Genomic DNA, 21,389 nt, shown 5'->3' on the forward strand with positions numbered 1-21,389 from the left:
GTCCCAAGAGTTTATTCAGTACTTGACCGAGGTTCCATTGTGGAAGGATAGGTTTCCTTGGGGGGCCTTTGGTGGTTAAACCCCGTTCGGAATCTGGACATCGCGGGGTGAGAACCTACCAGGCGATCCTCCCAACCAGGTAAAATGCTCGATATTGCAGAGATGTGCACTTTGATGGAGGAGAGCGCAAGACCTTTATGAAATAGGTGGCACAGGTAGGATAAAAATGTTGGTAGATTTAGGTTTGTGGTGTGTAAAGATTTTGAGTTGCACCAATGGACAAATTCCCTCCATTTACCTGTATAGGGTTAAAAAGTCGATTAAGCCAGTAAGATGTTGGTTACTTGTTCAGATAGCCCTTGATAATAATAATTGCCGCCGTTCAACTTCCAAGCAGCTAGTTGTAACCATGTTGGGTTGTGTGCAGCATCCTCCCTGTTCTGAGACAGTAGATTGTGGGTCACTGGTGAGTGTATTGGCCCGGATTCAGCTCTCTCTAATACTTCCGAGAACCACAATCTCTTCAACCAGTAGGGAGCAACTAGGATGAGATTGGCCCTGTCTCTCTTCACATTTCTGAACACAGCTGGAATTAAATGGCAGGCATACATTAAACCGGTTGACCATGGGATGGACAGACCGTCTACTGCCATGATTGCTTATTGTTGGAACCTGGAGCAGAACAGTGGCATTTGGGTATTTCCTGCTGTGGCGAATTGGTCTACCTGTGGTTGACTCAGTCTGTGGAAAAATCCCCTGTAAAACCTGTGGCCGGATTTTACATTCGTGAGGCAACCTCTCTCTGCTCAGGTGGGCTGCTAGGCTGCTGTCGTGTCTGGGTGGTAAGACACTTGTATGTTGATGTCCTGTGTCCTGCAGCAGTTCCAGATCCTTGAGGCCAGGAGGGACAGTTCGCACAACTTTGTGCCTCCCTGGTGATTTATGTATTTTTCAGACGTGGTGTTGTCAGTAAGAGATAGCATGCGTGCCTGTTTTAAAACTGGTGCAAAGTGTTTCAGTGCCAGGAAGATAGCTAAAAGCTCCAGGTGGTTTATGTGGAGGTTTCTTTGTCTTGGTGACCAGGTTCCCTGTACTTGTGTTTCCTTTAGGTGTGCTCCCCATCCTAGTAGGGAGGAGTCTGTATACAGGCAGAGTGTCAGATGTTGTTGAGACAGCTGTAACCCGTCTGTTACTCGGTAAGAATCGCCATCACCTTGCTTCTGTTGCCGCTTCCACAGACACCTTGATGCGCTGAGAATATGGAAGAGCTGGGTTCCATGAAGAAAGGAGACCATGTTGTGTGTGTCTCATGTTTAATATTACATCTCTTACCAGAGAAAAAGAGTGTGCTGTTAGCCTGGCTCCCACGTTGAAATGACCTGCATCTGTGTTCTAATGCCCTTTCCCTGGATAGGGCTTGTACAACCAGTCATCGTTGTAGGCGCAAACGTGGATGCCCTTGTTTCATGGATGTGAAGTGACTTCTGTGGAGATCCCGAAGTGAAGCACTTTGAATTGGTACATGCCGTCCTTGATGGCAAACTGAAGGTATTTCCTGTAATTGTTCTGTATGGGAAGATGGAAACAGGCATCCTTGAGGTCTATAGAGACTATTCAGTCTCTGGGATGAACTGCCTTGATGACAGTGTCCAAAGATACCATTTTGAACTTTTCCGTTAAGATGGATGTATTTGTTCAGGCCTCTAAGGTCTAAAATGGGTCTTAACTTCCCATCCTTTTTGAGTAAAAAAAAAAATGCTGCTTATACCTCTGGCAAAGCCATGGAAGCCTTGGTGGGAAACTGATGCCGAAAGCTTTTCCATCATCTCTAGTCTCTTTGGCAGCAGGGTCAGCACAGGTGCGGTAACCTCGGTCCCGGGTCAGGAATGGTACCAGCTCCACCAGTTCGCAGTTACCGCGGTTAGCAATGTACAGGGATGTCCACTTGTACAATACACTGGCAAAACCACTCAGTCAGTACTCATACGAAACTGAGGGAAGCCTGCTTGTTAGAATGACTAACAGCCCTCATAATGATGATGCAAAAACTGTCACCAAAACAGCATCAAGATACTGTGGGAGAGATGTAAGAAACCACAACCAAAGCAACTATCTTGGTCCTGCGCAGCACTTCTGAACCCAGAAGCTGTCACTACACGTTTGCCTAAGCACGACATTGCTGACAGGCCTGCGTTTAGTCGCTGTGAAATCAAAATGAAAAAAAATATAATTCAACAAAATACAGTAATACAATTACTAAAAATATACTAAAAATACACAAACCGTCTCGCAATTGTAGCTGAAGCCAAAACGAGAATAAAACAACCAGCCAGAGCTATTGCAGAGTGGGGTAGAGTACAAAGTCAGCAGATTTATGTTGCTTGATCCCTGGAAGGATAGACTTCTGGCTTCACATGGGGCACAAGGCCACAGTGGGACGTAACAAACTGGCTCTAGTGCACAAATACGTGTAATTAGTAAAACTAATACAGCGATTATTTTTATTATCACATACAAAATTTGTGTAAAACAGAATAAATGTGAAATATATAGCAAAAAAAGTAAGAAGTACTTATCTGAAACAGCTCTCCTGTCAGGTCAGGTCTGTGACCGCAGTGTTTTTACGTCTTCGCGGACGGGCTATGACTGAGTCATAGGCTCGTCAAGCAGCTTTGATATATCTCATTCAGGTTTCATGTCTTTAAGATGTAAATACCCATCTAGTAATGGTTACATTTTGTATTTGAAAGGGAACTTCATTGTACCAATAAAACAGAATCTGGGTAAGGATTTTCTGGCAATTTTTGGCTTACTGGTAGCATAGCCAAAACATACCACAGCATGTCTTATGCATGATAACTATTCACCGAGTAATGATGTAGTTGTTCTTTTATTTACTTGTTTCCATTTAATTTTTGTGCCACATCAATGAGAAAAAAATACTAAGTAGTTTCATTATTCTACACTTAAAGCTTTACATTACCTGTTTAGAAGAAATAAGCTACAATCAAACAAAGCATGCACAAGTTTGTTTTACTGTGTACATATGAAAATTCTCAAGTGTCAGGAAGCTAGAATTTGCTCTTTTTTTTTTTTTTTAAATAGTAGCACTAGTTCTATCTATCCATCATTTAACCCCACAAGAAGTAAAACACAGCCTAAAGATGGATGTTGAAAATCTAGGAAATGGGTGAGGCAAACAATTAGCTTGGTTACTAAAACCAGGGCAAATCATGTTCAATATTAAAAATAGGCTACTACTTTATAGGCTTTTGTACATCACATATAATTTTAGGATCTCTCTCTCTCTCTGAACTTTTTTCCAGTTATCTACACACCATACTCCACACTGTTAAGGGGAAAAAAAGTTTTTATTGAGAAAAAAAATAAATAGTAAAAATTACAAAATAACTGGATAAGTCTCCACCCCCCTGAGTTAATACTTGGTGGAAGCACCTTTGGCAGCAATTACAGCTGTGAGTCTGTTGGGATAGGTCTCTACCAACTTTGCACACCTAGATTTGGCAATATTTGACCATTGTTCTTTACAAAACTGTTCAAGCTCTGTCAAGCTCCTTGGGGAGCGTTGATGGACAGCAACCTTCAAGTCATGCCACAAATTTTCGATTGGATTTAAGTCAGGGCTCTGGCTCGGCCACTCAAAGACATTTACCTTTTTGTTCCTCACTGTAGCTTTGGCTGTGTGCTTTGGGTTGTTGTCATACTGAAAGGTGAACTTCCGTCCCAGTTTCAGCTTTCTTGCAGAGGGCAGCAGTTTTTCCTCAAGGACTTCTCTGTACTTTGCTCCATTCATTTTCCCTTCCATCCTGACAATTGCCCCAGTCCCTGCCGATGAGAAACATCCCCATAACATGATGCTGCCACCACCACGCTTCACAGTAGGGACTGTGTTCTTTGGGTGATGCGCTGTGTTGGGTTTGCGCCAAACATAATGCTTTGCATTTAGGCCAAAAGGTTTCATTTTAGTTTTGTCAAACCACAAAACCTTTTGCCACATGGATACAGGATCTCCTGAGTGTTAGTCTGCATTCTTCAAACAGGATTCAAGGTGGGCTTTCTTGAGTAATGGCTTCCTTCTTGCCACCCTACCATACAGGCCAGATTTCACATACACACTTTGACCAGACTTGGCCATAAAAGCCTGTAGGTCTTGCAAAGTTGTCAATGGCCTCTTGGTTGCCTCTGATCAGGCTCCTTCTTGCTTGGTCATCCAGTTTGGAGGAACGGCCTGATCTAGGCAGGGTCTTGGTGGTGCCATACACCTTCCACTTCTTAGTAATAGTCTTGACCATGCTCCAAGGGATGTTTAAGGCCTTTGATATTTTATTATACCTAACCCCTGATCTGTGCCTTTCAACAACTTTGTCCCGGAGATCTTTTGAAAGCGCCTTGGTGCTCATGGTTGAGTCTTTGCTTTGAAATGCAAAACCTACAGAAACTGCTGAATTTATCCTGAAATCATGTGAATCACTACAATTTAACAAAGGTGGAGGGCACTTAACTTTGTGTATGATTTTGAAGGCAACTGGTTACACCTGAGCTAATTTAGGATTGCTATTAAAAGGGGGGTGGACAATTATCCAGGCTATAAGGCAACAAGTGAAAATTTTAAAAGGGGGTGTAGACTTTCTATAGGCACTGTGTGTGTGTGTGTGTGTGTGTGTGTATATATATATATATATATATATATATATATATATATATATATATATATATATATATATATATATATATATATAATGAACATAATTTAGACATTTAGACACAATGTAGTATTCAAAGAAACTACAAAACGATGTGACAAACGTCTACCCGAAGCCATAATAGCAGTACAGTATTTCATGTTAGATTTCATTTGGACTTACATTTTTCAATTTGTCTTTTTTATTTTATTTATTTTTTAAGTATATGGAGAACTACAAAGTGGTATGCAATTCAATATATTAACGTAACATTATTAAGCAGGTTTCACTCGACTTTATGAAGCAAAATTTGTTAATTCTATAGGGTAATGCAAAAATTTTTACCATAGCTGTAGTCATTTAGCCTAAACCCTGAGAGATTTGAAGTTACTTGGTTAAATGCCTGGCCTGACAAAATGACCAACACATGTACAGTACTGTGAAAAAGTATTTGCCTGTTGTGATTTTCTGCATTTTTGCATATTTTTGACACTGAATGTTATCAGATCTTCAACCAAAATCTAATATTAAATAAAAGGGACCCTGAGTGAACAGATAACACAAAAAAGTGGTTACGCCACCTTTAGCAGAAATAACTGCAACCAAACGCTTCCTGTAGTTATTGATCAGTCTCTCACAGCGCCGTAGAGGAATTCTGGCCCACTCCTTCATGCAGAACTGCTTCAACTCGGTGACATTTGTGAGTTTGAGCATAAACTGTTCGTTTCAGGTCTTGCCACAACATCGCAATGGGGTTTAGGTCCAGACTTTGACTAGGCCATTCCAAAACTTTAAATTTCTTGTTCTTCAACCATTCTGATATAGACTTGCTTGTGTGTTTCGGATCATTGTCTTGTTGCATGACCCAGCTGCGCTTCAGCTTCAGCTCACGGACGGAAGGCCTGACATTCTCCTGTAGAATTTTCTGATACAGAGAAGAATTCATGGTTCCGTCAATGATGACAAGTCATCCAGGTCCCGACGAAGCAAAGCATACCCAAATCACGACACTACCACCACCATGCTTGAAATTTGGTATGAGGTTCTTACTGTGGAATGCAGTGTTTGGTTATCACCAGACATAACGGCGTCCATGTTGGCCAAAAAGTTCCACTTTTGACTCATCTGTCCATAGAACGTTGTTTCAGAACTCTGAGGATCATCCAGGTGCTTTTTTGGCAAACTTGAGACTAGCATTCATGTTCTTCTTAGTGAGCAGTGGTTTCTGCCTTGCTACTCTGCCATGAATCAGTTTTTGCCCAGTGTCTTTCTGATGGTGGAGTCATGAACACTGACCTTAGCCAAGCTGAGAGAGGTCTGCAGATCCTTGGATGTTGTTCTAGAGTTCTTTGTGACTTCCTGGACAATTTTACTCCTTGCTCTTCGAGAGATTTTGGCAGGATGGCCACTCCTGGGAAGATTCAACACTGACCCAAACTTTCTCCATTTTGACAATATGTCTCTGACTGTGGTTTGGTGGAGCCCCAGAGCCTTAGAAATGGCTTTGTAACCATTTCCAGACTGATAAGCATCAACACCTTTTTTTCCCCAGCGGTCTTCAGGAATTTATTTTGATCGTGGCATTATGTGCCTCTAGAACCTGTGTGCTGACAACTTCACTCTGATGGTAAGGGCCAAAGTTAGTCATTATATTGGGCAGAACTGGTCCAAATCAGGCCTGACTGTTAACCAAAGTATTCAAACAGCTGACCCTAATTATCCCTTTAATTGGGTTGAGTTAACTAGGGGGGCAATAACTTTTTCACACCTAAAGATTGCACGTTTGAATACCTTGCACACCAAACAAATGAAAGCAGCACCATACCTGGGTGTCATTTTTTTTTTCTCTCAGTTTCCCTCTATATACTACTACAACCCACAAAAAGATCTGAACAAATTCAATCTGAAAAATGTGCAAAAATGCAGAAAATCGGACAGGGGGCAAATACTTTTTCAGGGCACTGTATTCTTTATGCATTATCAATTCCGCAGAGATTTAAAAATGTGGATTTCACAACAGACAATGAGCGCAAACTGATGAAAAAGATGAACAATCACGCAGAAGAGAAGATCCACATTTTGATTCAAGATTGTGTTTGAAATAGAACCATTTCATAGTAACCCGAGACACCAATGGTATACATTCCCCAAAGCACAGTGAACGACCATCACACATGGGCAGGGCAGACAAGTGTTACAGGGTTAGGCAAGACACAGCCAAGTTTGAAATATAAATTAAATCAGGAACAAAATGTATGTGTTTACTGTGAAAAATTATTTGTATGTTTTGCCAGTGTTGGCAAGAGATACAAAGAATTTTTCACCTGAAAAAATATGTAGCATTTAACAAGAGATGTACAGTGTGTACACAATTAAAATGACAGAAAAGACATACTGTTTTTTCCTGATGATTTAAATTTTCGTTAAACAGAGTTGATTATGAAAGACTCTGTGGTATATCTGGTTATTGTAAAGGTAAATAGTACTTGCAGTAGGATTGCTCATTACATTTCAGCATGAAGTATGAATCATCACTGGCCAATAATTCACTGATGATTTTGAACAAACTGAACTGCCTATACAGTATATCCAAACAGACCTTGTACAAAATCATCCCTTGACAGAGCAGTCCAATGTACTACATGTGCTAAGAAAGCAATGATGATGTCACTTTGGTGGCTTCCTTAAAACTGTTAATATGCACTCTACAGTATATTTAAATACATTTTAGGAAATAGGGTAATATACATCTGTGCTTCATTTCCGAACATCCAGAAACGTGACAGGAAAATCATTTAGCCAAATATTCACTGCAACCAGCAGCTTCTGCAATACGCTGAGATGCTTCAGTTACCTTGATAAAGTTGTTCAGATGGCCCAGCTTTCGCATATTGGAAACTCCGTGTGGTTTCACAACATTTTGCAGAATTTCCCGCAAATTGTCAGAGGGGTCTGTAATGAGACAAAGAGAGAAGTCAGTAGATACACCTATTATTCATGCTACCCTGAGCTAACTTTTAGACAGTAGCTGCTTGGGTTGCTAGGATATTGTCTGCCTGGCATAGTGTGCAGCAGTGTCAGCTGGGATGAATGAACTCAATGGCCTTTCAATTTTAGACAGGTTTCGTCATTTTAGACACCAAAACACATTTTTGTAAATTGCCTACTGCAACGGTAATTGTATCCAGTAAATGAAGACCACCCTGGTTGTGAGTCGAGTTCAGAACCAGTGTTTGTTTGTCTTCACGTTTCCTTTTCCTAATAAGTCTTGTAATTCTAGCATTTTATGTAGACTAGTTAATCCATTAATTTTGTATGTTACAGTAACAAAAACTGTATTTCTGTATATTGTAGCAGCAAGAAATAAAACAGAACAGTATTTAGGAAAGTGTTTTATTATTGGGACTACATTTTAATAACTGTCACTTTGACTAGCATATGTATATACTATATCTTTTACATTTTAATTTGCCTAGATTTATCCTTTTATTCTCGTCAGTCATATTAGAAAAAAGTAAACCCGAGTGTCATTCACCTCCACCGACAGGGTGGCAGTATCTGAATGACAGGTTACTTCAATTGCAGTAAAAAGGTAAACCTTGACTCCTGCAGTGTTTTGAAAATCAGTCGTCATAATTTCAAGTTGCATTTTGATACTGGAATTTTATTTCCAGCATTTAAATAAATAAGGTGTGTCTCTCTGAAATGGGAAAACAAGAGAAAGGCAAAACTTTATGAAAATGTAAAAATGAAAAAGAATGCATGTAAAACACTTGGAAGTGAACTATGATGTTGGATCTTTAAGTCTGAAGAAACAAAAATGGCATAAACTGGTGTTATTTGATAACAATAATGATTGTTTACTCATTTCTAGTGTCACACTTTTTCTTTATTAAAAAAAAAAAAAAACAGATATATTAAAACCACACTCCTAATGTTGTAGTAAGCATAATGCCTGAAAGCTTAGCAACTGGGACACCAAACCTTGAAGTATGGTATAAAGGTGAATGTGCTTGATGGATCAGATATCAATGCAGGACTGAAACAGCTCACTTGATGAGCAGCCATGAATGTGACAAGTGGTTAAAGCAGACAGTACAGAGGAGGTGCCCATTAATGTCAAAATATGTAACACAACTAGATGTTCATTACATTAGCCCATGACTAAAACGTACAAAGAGAATGACATCGGAAAAGAACATACCTGACTTTTTATACAATAAGCCTTAATTCAGAAACTCAACTACATGAATGGAATATTACAGCAATACTACAGCAAGCACAAACAAACTGGAACGTAAAGTTGCTTTTTGTGATTGTGTTTAAGCTTGGACAAAGGCAGTTACACTGCAATTATACTGTCCAATTCCTGTTACAAAGGCATTCACATGTTTCTACACCCACTCGCCACTTGGCAATAGCTCTCCACTATTTCACAGCAGATGCAAATTACTCAACATTACTGAACTACTGTACAATGCCAATGCAAATCCACCCCATCTCCCTATAATTAGGTTAGGGAGAAGCTCATATTTTAATGGTGTGTGTATAATGGATAATATATAAACTAAATAAAGCATTCAGACCAAATGGAAGGATGATGTCCCTCAAGAGGTGTGTTCCAAATAATGTAATATGTTGTCTTCAATGACATCTCAATGAGGAAACCCCAGCCCCTTGAGACTTTGCATTTTATCCTTGTCATGGTCTGCATTATGATCAGGACCCCCCCCCCCCCAAAAAAAAAAAAAACACTATTTAACATAACAATTATTCAAATGCATAACTATGTCCCATGTTATTCAAAAATAATAACATGTATACAAATTTGAAAAGAAAATGCACTGTATTGGCTTGAACCCAAAAATCTAAACATGTAAACATATTTACTCAACATGTACCAATGACCCTGAGTTTCTGTAATGCAATGCCTTGCAATAGGATGATAATGACAACAATGCTATGAAGGCAATATTAGCAGTGATTAAATCATTTAAAATTACATATTAATTGATGTTATTTGATTTGTAATTCATTTTTTAACTCAACTGAAAACTAGCGTCATATGTTGGTATACTAGTATAAAAACAAAAGCTTTTTCAACTTAATACTGTATCAAACTTTTTTTTTGTAAACAAATTATTTACTTGGGATTAAGACATCCCGTCTTATTTTCTAAAGGCAGCTGACTGGGCCAACTTATCTGATGAGAATGAGGCATGACCAGTTAAGCCAACTTGTTCTCTGTGCCAAATACTTTGATAATACAGCCGTTGCTAAATTTCAAAAACAGAAACGCCTGACTGGATACAAAAATGAAATCTCAATTTACAGTCATTCAGTTTACATGTTTTGCAATACACTGGCATCAGCAAAGTCTTTCTATTTTTTTTTTTTTAAATCCATAGTGAATTAAAGTTGTTAATGTTACAAAACTAATGAGACAGAACTCAGTAGTTTAATTGTAGGATTCAGAAACCCACCTAAGCTATTTATTGTTTTGCCACATTCTTTTTTTTAAATTTTATTTTCTAAACAAAAACTTCTCTCGACCCTCCATACAGTAATATGCGATACAAAATGAATGTTCTTGACATCCCCATCTTTTTAAATCAGCATAGACATTCCATAGGCTTCCATGGAACAGCAAACACAAGCAGGAAAATTGGCAGGTTTAAATTACATCACTGGAACATTTTGAATGTTCAAGATTTTTTCTAAATGACAATAAAAACTATCAACATAAAAAAAAATTATACAGGGCAGTGTGTTTGGAATTTAAAATTAGCTACCATGAAATTGTTGTTTTTGACATCTCCTCACCTCTAAGACTCACCCAGACATTCTGCTGTAGTGCATGTTTTATCCTGAAAACACCCTTGGTAACTCACAATCTGCTTTATAAACAAAAGCCTTAATGATTAGGACAATATGGAGTGTAAACAGCTGGCATAACAGTAACATTTATACATAAAAATAGTTCTGATATTCAGGTTTTACTTTTGAGGAGTACAAGGCAGGCATCCCTGGGAGGTGCGGGCGTGGCCAACAGTGCAGGAACCTCTGGCCAGGGTGGCAGAGGCCAGACTTCCTCCTCACTCATGGCCGGTGGAGCACCAGTTCCAGCTCCTCTGGTGGTGGAGGCGGGTATAAAAACCTGTTTTCCTCTAGCAGCAGGGCTGGAGCTGAGGTTGCTGCCGGCTCCTCCGACAACAGGGATTGTGGTCGGCATCTCCGCAGGGCTCCCTTCAGCAGTAAATAAAAGGGCTGCTGTGAAGCACCAGTTTCACGCCCTTGTCCCCCCCTCAAAAAAATCTGGATGTTGGGCCTCCCGTTCCTCCCTCTCCAGCTCACAGGATTGTAGCTCCTCTCCCTCCCGTCTCTTGGGACGGCAGCAACGGCTCCTCCCCTTCTGGTTCTTGGGATGGCAGCGACGGCTCCTCCCCCTTGTACTACGTAGGGCAGATGGCCACCGTGTGCCCATATTCCCCACAGCCGGGGCACAACTCTTCCGGAAAAGTCTCTTTAAAAAAAACTCCCAGCTGTCATCTGAGTCCTCCTGGGCCAGCTCCATATTCAAATTTTTTTTTTTTTTTTAAACTACAGTCCCATGCCGAGTCTCTAGGGGGCGCTATCCCACTGCTATAACCACATGTGACAGGATAGCCAGGAGGAGAGAGACTCGGAGACTGTAAAACTGCAGTTAAAGCGCTGCTGCGCTGTTTTAATCAACAAAAATAAATCAAAAAGTCAAACAAAACACTGCTCACAGAGCCAAAAATAAAAGGTCAAACAAAAACTGTTCAGGCTGGGCATAGCCTTCACTGAACTTTGTAACACAAAACAAATTTAGCAACACAGAAACACTCACCCCAAAACACCTCCAACAAAAAAGGAATTTCCCCCATTTTTATAGCATGTGGCTGGAGCCTAATTATCAATTACTCAATTAGCTCCAGCCACATTCTCACATGTATTTTGGCAGGGATAGGAAATTAACCCCATCCCTGCCAACCACTACCAAATCACCACACAACAACATTTACAGATATCAAATATCTTTATGCATTAGGGATCCATCAACCAGAAAGCAAAAAGTCACATGATCCCAATATGACATCTTGCATCAAAGGTCAAATCCTTACGTGAAGTGCCTAAGTTGGAATCAACAACAGTTGGGGTGCCTAAATATTAGGCTTAAATTTTATTTTCCTAAAAAAATAAAACTTTTTTTGACAAAGGCACCTAGTAAACGCTCCTACAGATCAATCAATTACCTGTTTGCACCTCGTTACTGAGCGATTACTGATCGACTACTGTACTGTGTGCTGATAAACTGACACCGAAAGCACCAGTCGGACTGACAAGGGGAAAAATTCTGTCAGCTGTATCACCTTGCCAACCACGAAGCTCCGCCTTCTGTGTACAATGTAAAATGGGAAATAGCATGCTGCAGCTCCAGTGCTCAGTGTCAGTGAAGTCCTGATCTGACAACATGTTACCGTTTATTTTTCAATAAAAACAAGTTTACATTGCAGGGTTGCAGGGAGTTGGTTCTGCTATTTACAATATTAAAAACTAAACGTTTACACAACACTCAAACACGTTTGGTCACCGTCATAATTGTTGCATGCAACTAGGGTTCTCGTATTCTGCTGACATTAATACAGCATCTGTTCTGCTGGCATTAATACAGCATCTACCTGCTCTTACAAGCATTTGTATTCGATTAAATTGTTATTAGTATTAGTGTATTTGTTACAGTCCTTCTCGGAGTTCAGTTTATTAAAACGTGTTATATGTGTTTTTTCTCCCCCACTTACAGACCGACGACACTGCACATTCATAAATATTGACACATGCTTTTAAAAAAAGGAAGAGGCAGCATTTTTGTGTTACAGGTCCATTTGCAATCATTTTAGTCCCAGTCTGGAGCACTGCAAATTCGAGCTCTACACATTTTAGACACAGCGTGACTCTTATAAAGCATGAGGCGAGTCCACACTGGATTTTAAACCAGCCAGAGCAGGTTCAATTTCGCCGTCGCCCTGATGAGATTATTATCATTAATAACCCGCCTCCACTCTGCTTCCATTTCGCTCAGCTGCCCAAAAACAAAAATACCCTTAACACAGTGAATGGCAGGTGAAGCTGCTAGAGTGCATGTTAATAAAGAATATTCTCTAGTTATCAGTGTAGACACAAATGAGTGCATGCTCATGTTTATGTCAGCAGACAAAATTACAAAAAACAAAAAAAGTGTATCGATACAGGGGTCACTATCGTCAATTAAAATACCAATGCTCCAGTGAATCGGCACACCCCTACTCTTGGCCGTTTTAAATGTGGTGCTGGATGCTACAGAGAATTTTTTTTACGTTTGCCATGTTCTGCTGTGAGACAACTGGAAAGTAAACGGTCTCTTGCAGGCAATGCTTGGTGCCGATAGTCTGAAACAATAAACACCCACCCTTGCATGGGAATGCAGTGTTAATTGGTTGAAACACTAAATGGGTTGAAAGTGTTTATTTCAGGCATGACAGAATTACCGTGCATTCTCATACATAAACAAAGGTTAACAAGAGAAAAGTTGCGAGTCTGACTGCACCCCACCGTACCACTCCCTCAGCTTTTCAGGGTGCTGCTGCACCTCCAGCAGACCCACATCTAGTGTCCTGGGCACCAACACCAATGTAGCATGTTAGTATGTGAAACTTACCTGCCCCAGACAAAATCAACCTGCACTTTGCGAGTGGTCAGTGTCAACTTCAAAAGACTGAATTTTTAATACACTTAAGCAGGTTAGACATTTTAAGACTAATGACAACTCTGAAATCTGCTAAAAAGCTGCCAACTTTCAATCCTGATTAACTCTAGGATCCCATGAGCTGCTAAAACATTTAAACATTTTTCAAAGATTTAACAGCATTCAAAAACACTATGAAAACATAATGCCTAATATCATCTGCCGCCACTATAAATATCAAATCAGCACGATCATAAAATGATAAACTCAACCACCATGACTAATCAAAAAGGTAAGTTTACATACAGACATACCCCCGTAGAGCTCTTCATCTACCCCTCCTACTACGCACTGGACTTCCATGACCTAAGCACCACATTTTGAACCCTAAGCTAATGCACTGTCCTTGCACTATTGCACTACTAATATGTTATTGTAGAAATAACTTTTTGTAATCCTAACTTGTTGCATCCTAGTTCATATTGTATTTCAGTAGTACTACTGCACTAACTAAACTACACTGTAATTAAGTATTAAGCTTGCATTGTAACACCTGTAAGTCGCCTTGGATAAAGGTGCCTGCCAAATATATAAATATTGTGGTGGCACTAATATCTGAACAAATATGTTTTGACATGTATTCGGACACAAAAATCGGATTTTCGTATTCGCTATAAAGTCTCACCAGAATTTCCGCAACAGTTTCTAAAAATGGCAAATGAAAGAGAGCTCCATGTGATGTGAAATTTATATATATATGTGTGTGTGTGTGTGTGTGTGTGTGTATATATACACACACACACACACACACACACACACAGTACTGTGCAAAAGTTTTAGGCAGGTGTGAACAAATGCTGTAAAGTAAGAATGCTTTCAAAAAGACATGATAATAGTTTATATTTATCAATTAACAAAATGCAAAGTGAGTGAACAGAAGAAAAATCTACATCAAATCAATATTTGGTGTGACCACCCTTTGCCTTCAAAACAGCATCAATTCTTCTAGGTACACTTGCACACAGTTTTTGAAGGAACTCGGCAGGTAGGTTGGCCCAAACATCTTGGAGAACTAACCACAGTTCTTCTGTGGATTTAGGCAGCCTCAGTTGCATTTCTCTCTTCATGTAATCCCAGACAGACTCGACGATGTTGAGATTAGGGCTCTGTGGAGGCCATGCCATCACTTCGAGGACTCCTTGTTCTTCTTTACGCTGAAGATAGTTCTTAATGACTTTCGCTGTATGTTTGGGGTCGTTGTCATGATTCAGAATAAATTTGGGGCCAATCAGATGCCTCCCTGATGGTATTGCATGATGGATAAGTATCTGCCTGTACTTCTCAGCATTGAGGAGACCATTAATTCTGACCAAATCCCCAACTCCATTTGCAGAAATGCAGCCCCAAACTTGCAAGGAACCACCACCATGCTTCACTGTTGCCTGCAGACACTCATTCGTGTACCGCTCTCCAGCCCTTCGGCAAACAAACTGCCTTCTGCTACAGCCAAATATTTCAAATTTTGACTCATCAGTCCAGAGCACCTGCTGCCATTTTTCTGCACCCCAGTTCCTGTGTTTTCGTGCATAGTTGAGTCGCTTGGCCTTGTTTCCACGTCGGAGGTATGGCTTTTTGGCCGCAAGTCTTCCATGAAGGCCACTTCTGACCAGACTTCTCTGGACAGTAGATGGGTGTACCAGGGTCCCACTGTTTTCTGCCAATTCTGAGCTGATGGCATTGCTGGACATCTTCCGATTGCGAAGGGAAGTAAGCATGATGTGTCTTATCTGCTGCAGTAACTTTCCTTGGCCGACCACTGCGTCTACGGTCCTCAACATTGTCCGTTTCTTCGTGCTTCTTCAAAAGAGCTTGGACAGCACATCTGGAAACCCCTGTCTGCCTTGAAATTTCTGCCTGGGAGAGACCTTGCTGATGCAGTATAACTACCTTGTGTCTTGTTGCTGTGCTCAGTCTTGCCATGGTGTATGACTTTTGACAGTAAACTGTCTTCAGCAACCTCACCTTGTTAGCTGAGTTTGGCTGTTCCTCACCCAGTTTTATTCCTCCTACACAGCTGTTTCTGTTTCAGTTAATGATTGTGTTTCAACCTACATATTGAATTGATGATCATTAGCACCTGTTTGGTATAATTATTTAATCATACACCTGACTATATGCCTACAAAATCCCTGACTTTGTGCAAGTGTACCTAGAAGAACTGATGCTGTTTTGAAGGCAAAGGGTGGTCACACCAAATATGGATTTGATTTAGATTTTTCTTCTGTTCACTCACTTTGCATTTAGTTAATTGATAAATATAATCTATTAACATGTCTATTTTTGAAAGCATTCTTACTTTACAGCATTTTTTCACACCTGCCTAAAACTTTTGCACAGTACTGATTATATATATATATATATATATATATATATATATATATACACATATATATATATATATATATATATATATATATATATACATATACATACACATGTATAGATAGAAATAAACAGAAGCTCTTGAGCCTCTATTTAAAAGTTTTAGATAGCAAAAAAAAGTAAACAAACCAGATTATGCGCACGCACACAAGTGAGCTCTATGGAAAGCCACCTGGGAGAAAAAACGCATTGTGCTGCTTTAGAAGGCAAGCACGTCATTCTGAAATGCCTCGCTTAAACAATACCCAACTTTCTGAAAATGTTGTGTAGTGATTTTTATATAGACTCTATATCAAGGCTTGAAGTGAATGTATATTTCATATAATTTTGCAACACAAAACTCTTAATTTGCTATTAGTTTTTTCATGCAGTAGCACGGTGTCCATATTAGGACAGCTTCATACATCAGGCAAAAAGGAGTCATTCTGTGCTCCCTCCTCTCTCCGTCATGCTCCATGCTTTCATTTGCCAGCTACAGCGTCTGTCATAAAAAGCGTCTACTTTGAAATTAGTGGGTTAAGGTGTAGGTAGGCTTTTGCTATAGGTATATACAGTGACAGTTACTAGTTTGATTTGAAAATGGGCCGCAAGAGGAAAATATTTAATGAGTATTATGCACAATACAATGACCGACAGCTGAAGTTTCCATGTCAAGAGAAGCAGGCCCAACTGCCTTGCCTCCAGTGACTCCAGCTGAGCTGAAGCAGGAGAGGGGTGGAGCTCAGACTCAGACTTCAGCTATCTGATGTTTTTATTCTGTGCATATTATTTTTACTTGTAAATCTAAGCTATAAAAGTCTGTGTAACACACTTTTATATTGCTTTTTCTACAGCTTATTTGAAACAATTTTGTGTAGGATCTTTATCTATACAACGTAGCTCCATTGTGAGCAAACGTTAGTTCAACTATAATTTTGATAACCATAGTTCTGTTGTATGTTGAATATGATAAAGGGGTTTCACTAAATGAGACGTTTCTCAGTGGCATAAAAAAGTCTGTTTTTTTTTTAAAGCATAACGGTCAATTTCACCCATTCTCTGCTTCAATTGATAAAGATTGAAAAAAAAAACCCAGTAAATTCTTCCAAAAATAAAGGTTGATATTAATCGTCGATTTGGCAAAAAATATAAATAAATACTGAATACTAGCAAGCCTATGTATAACATATACCCTGCTTATATTACCAATGCACTAACATCCTTCATAAAAGAGGTAAGCCGCTACTTTACTAGCTTTTGTTTATTTACAAGGGAATCCATAAGCATGCAAAATGTTTCTGCCTTGAGGACAAGAGGACGCCTCGCCCTGCCCAAAATGAACATCCAGAGTACCAATGCCCTTACATACAAGAGGACAGTCAATGAGATGCGAACAATTTAAAATGCAGAGGTAAACTTACTTCAGTCTGTGGATTATTACAATAGAAATGTACAGAAAAACTGTACTGGTGGACAACAAGTTTCCATCTCTGCCAATAACATACATTTGTATTAGGGTTGTCACAATTAAATTGAAAATCAATTTTTTGATCGATTCCATTCCTCATTATACATCCACACATCTATATACATCTCTCTCTCTCTCTCTCTCTCATACACACACACACACACACACACACAATTTAAGTTTATCAACGAAAATGCACCGAACGCCCTGCCTTGCTAGTTACAGTATTTCTGCCAGACAAGCTGTGGGCGTGCTCTTCTTTTCCTGCTAGTGTTAACTAGCATCTGATTTGCTGGTCCCATCTTACCAGCAAATCAGTTTTGAAAATGCTTTGTAAGTACACCCCTCTGTGTATTCAATAAACAAACAAAAAAGCACACCTCCTTGAATCCAGAGCAGGACAACAGGCTTGTATTCCTGGCAAACAGCATGTAAATAAATTGTGCACACTGAAGAAACTGACTGTATATAGTCTGCGCTTCTCTGAAATTTCAAAATGAATTGTTATATAATTAATGCTTTATTCAATAACGTTAAAAAAAAAAAAAAAAAAAAGGAAAAAAAAAAGATCAGTGATGTTAACCTATACAGCGGGTCTGCATGTTGTGGCAAGTAGTAAATCAAATTATTATTATTATTATGATGATGATGATGATGATGATGATGGTGATGGATGACGATGAGATACAATTTAAATCCCTGATACGACATTTCTTCTATATCACGTTTCTTGTGTAATTTGTTAAATTAAGCAGCAGTCTGTAATTTAAGCACGTTATGTACTATAGGACTGGGTAGAATGTTTAGAATTATGTTTTCGTTTAATACCGTGAGACACAGCAAATCTCATTTTTTTCAATGCAACATAGGACTAATAAAGCGTAAACAAATCACAATGAGTGGCATTAAAACGTAATGTGATGAAAATTCAATTTGACGATGTGTTTTCACTAGTACTATTTCATATGACAACTGAGAGCAAACTCTTTTTACTGCTAACGGTGTCTGGGTGCATAACCCTTTAGGCACGTAAATCAGAAAACAAACTGCGTTATCTTTGCTGACTGGCAATACAATAAATATTGTTTTAATACACACATCACCATCTCTTCAAAACCAGTATAAAAAAGGGCCAGTGACGCGGATCATTTCAAACCAATTACCTGCAACACTGTTTCCTGGGCGTATAAATGAGATTATTTAACCAAACTCAAAATGAACTATTCTAAAACAACACCGTTTTCAGTTAAATAAGTTTTATTGTAACAGACCGTTACAAATTCTAACTACATAGACATGTACCAGCTAAATCATTCTAGCATTAGCCACTATATATAGTGTGTTTTAATGCGTTGGATAATACGTTTTAAAAAATAAATAATTATAAATAACCCTTGGTGTTAACAAATAAGATACACAAAACTCAAACAAACACATTTAATCATTTGTGTGTTTATATAGTATTGTTTTATTTTTATACTTGCAATACCACCATTTTTCTGTTTAGTGGTACGTAGTGTTTACTGCTGCATGAGGAAGTAATGTCTAGATCATGTTGTTTAACGTCTGACTCGTGCCCTAAAAGCAGCAAAGTTATCACGAGAACGATTTACACATCAATAAACGGGGAAGCAAATAATACAGGTAAATACAAGGATCGGTGTGCAAATCTTGACATTGTTCAACTAAATGTTATTTGCACAACACCGTTTTGCGCCCCCCCGTCCCCTCCAGACTGCGTGGATGTGCACTGCAGTTGTCTCAGACTGACGCCCATCATGAGAGCTGCGCCCCGCTGTAACAGAACTGCAAAAACCGTCTGAGAATGAGATACTATATTGCTCTCCAAGTACTGATTATGTATGAGCGTACATTACATTCCACTTACTCAAAATACCAATACCCCCACCTTTTTTTTTGTTTTGTTTTTTTAATTTTATTTGTTACCTTTTATGCTATCATTCTTTAACTTACACCATTGTCATCAAGCTTGTAATTAAACATCATCATTGTGGTTATCAATGTTTTTGACACAGGACCTACAACACTAGCCACTTTCAAGCTCCACCTATCGCCTCCTCTCTGTGTCTCTCGTTCTGACTTACCTCTGGTGAGATCGAGCGGTACGTTTTCCTCCCCGCTGTCATTCCTCCCTGTCAAACACAAACAACACGGAGACTGTTAAAACAAATAAACACTAATTCAAGTGCCTTAGAATTAAAAGTTGCAAAGTCCGAGGGAACCACGGCCCTGCAGTGGAAGGAAAGGTTTCTGCTTTACCTCGCATCCTAAGGCTCCGGATCGGACGGCCGCGGATGCTGACCGCCATGTTTGCAGGGACATTCACAACACCGGAAACCTCGAGGAGTATCGCGAGAATGGCGGTGATGTCGCTGTCTGCCGCGCTGCTGCCAATGAACAAGAAGAGTGAGTAGATTGTGTCTCCCTGTCTGTTTGATGACGGGGTGTGCGGCAGGCTGTAGTGACATCCCGTGGAGAAAGATGATGCAGTCGTGTGAAAATGCATTGCAAACAATCAGCAGCACCAAAACATGTTTCTCTGATTATGACAGTGGTAACGATAACCTGCTAGCGTACAGTATTCTACACGCACATGGGCGGTTTTGCAAAACTTGTCCTCAGCCCAAATCCAGATTTAAAATGACCTCGATAACTATATAAACATTTCTGTTAAACAAGTAACAGATCACTATTATACGTATTACTATAACAATACACCATATATGCCAACAGTTCATATATGACCGGACAGTCCTGCGTCCCGATGCATATGAGGAAAATACCGATATTTATCCATATTCAGAGCTAGCCTAGCGAATTCGATCTCGCGCAGTACTGTTTTTTTATTTTTATTTTTTTTTAATCTATTAATTCACTCATTCATTTCTCTTTTTTAGCTGCTACTGGCCCTCGTGCCTGCCTGGGATTGGGTTCACATGACCACATCTCAGTTTATTGACATATGCCATATCCAGTCATATTGGAGAAGCGTATTGTTTCCTCACTGCTGTTAAAATATGGTTTGACGTGTATGATTTTGAATATAATGTGGGACCCAATGAAACGTGAAGGACTGGAGCTACACCTTCATTTTCGTACAGCCTTCGTTGATCATGTGAATCGAAGGTTCTGAGATACACTATATATTAATTAAAGTAGGGTTCAGCAAATTAAAATGGCATCTATCAATGCAAAAAAAAAAAAAAAAGAAAGAAAGAAATCTCGTTTAACAGTGACTGGAGCAAATGTCAGTATGCATATATGTCAGGGCTTGTAAAAATACCTCTACTTCTCTGGACTCACTCAGACAGCAGCCAATGAACCCAAACATTTTTAAAGTGCAAAGTCACATCAAAACAGTATACTGGGTTGCTGTACTTACTGTACATGCTCAGGATTTAGGAAGATTCTTCATTATGCTGTCTAATGGGTACATTAGTTGAAATGGTGTCAAATGAAGGATGTATTCTATTAATTAATGGTGGGTGTAATTATGGGCTGCTTGCTGAATCAAAAGTAGACTTCAGGAAATAGACACCAGTAAAAAAAGTAAATATACCTCCAGGTGTGTGACATTAGCCTAGTCCTGCGAGGAACATTGATACTGCATTCCAGGTTTTTCCTTAATATAGAAGAGGAGATGGGTATTAGCAGCATCCTATGAAATCATCGATACAGCACCAAATAACCTCTGGTTGTCTGGTCTCTTAAAGCAGGTGCTGGAACATTGTCACCCATAAAGAACGCTGCGGAGGGTTTAGAAGCAAAAGAAAAATACACATTTCCTGAGACGTATAAAGTTTGGACTGTAGAGTATCTTGAAGCAAAGGTAAGGGCACATTTATTTGAATATTTTCTCTTGCATTGGCACTTAAAAGGTGTTTGTGTGTGTACTGCAATCTTGGGCATGTAAAGATAGAACTGCATGGTTTTATCACATTATTGCCTGTGTGTTTTTTAATAGTCAACAGCTATGTGAAAGAAAACTAGGGTTCCAACCCTGAGATGCTCAAAACCAGAACATAGGAAC

The 21,389-nt window shown here is 39.4% G+C and overlaps 1 protein-coding gene across 2 annotated transcripts in view; it reads right to left on the bottom strand.

The window, feature by feature from the left end:
- Window positions 1-19,736, bottom strand: part of LOC121318458 (rapamycin-insensitive companion of mTOR-like) — a 76,013-nt gene extending 56,277 nt beyond the window's left edge. For both annotated transcript variants that reach the window (XM_041255171.1, XM_041255163.1), the window contains exons 1-3: window positions 19,619-19,736; window positions 19,444-19,491; window positions 7,558-7,655 (exon numbers count right to left, since the gene is read on the bottom strand). In XM_041255171.1, coding sequence (XP_041111105.1) covers window positions 7,558-7,655; window positions 19,444-19,491; window positions 19,619-19,667 — 195 coding nt within the window. In that variant the 5' untranslated portion in view covers window positions 19,668-19,736. The remainder of the gene's footprint in view (window positions 1-7,557; window positions 7,656-19,443; window positions 19,492-19,618) is intronic.
- Window positions 19,737-21,389: the final 1,653 nt, after the last annotated feature.

Source organism: Polyodon spathula, chromosome 1 (genome assembly GCF_017654505.1).
Source record: "Polyodon spathula isolate WHYD16114869_AA chromosome 1, ASM1765450v1, whole genome shotgun sequence".
NCBI classification, from domain to species: Eukaryota; Metazoa; Chordata; class Actinopteri; order Acipenseriformes; family Polyodontidae; genus Polyodon; species Polyodon spathula.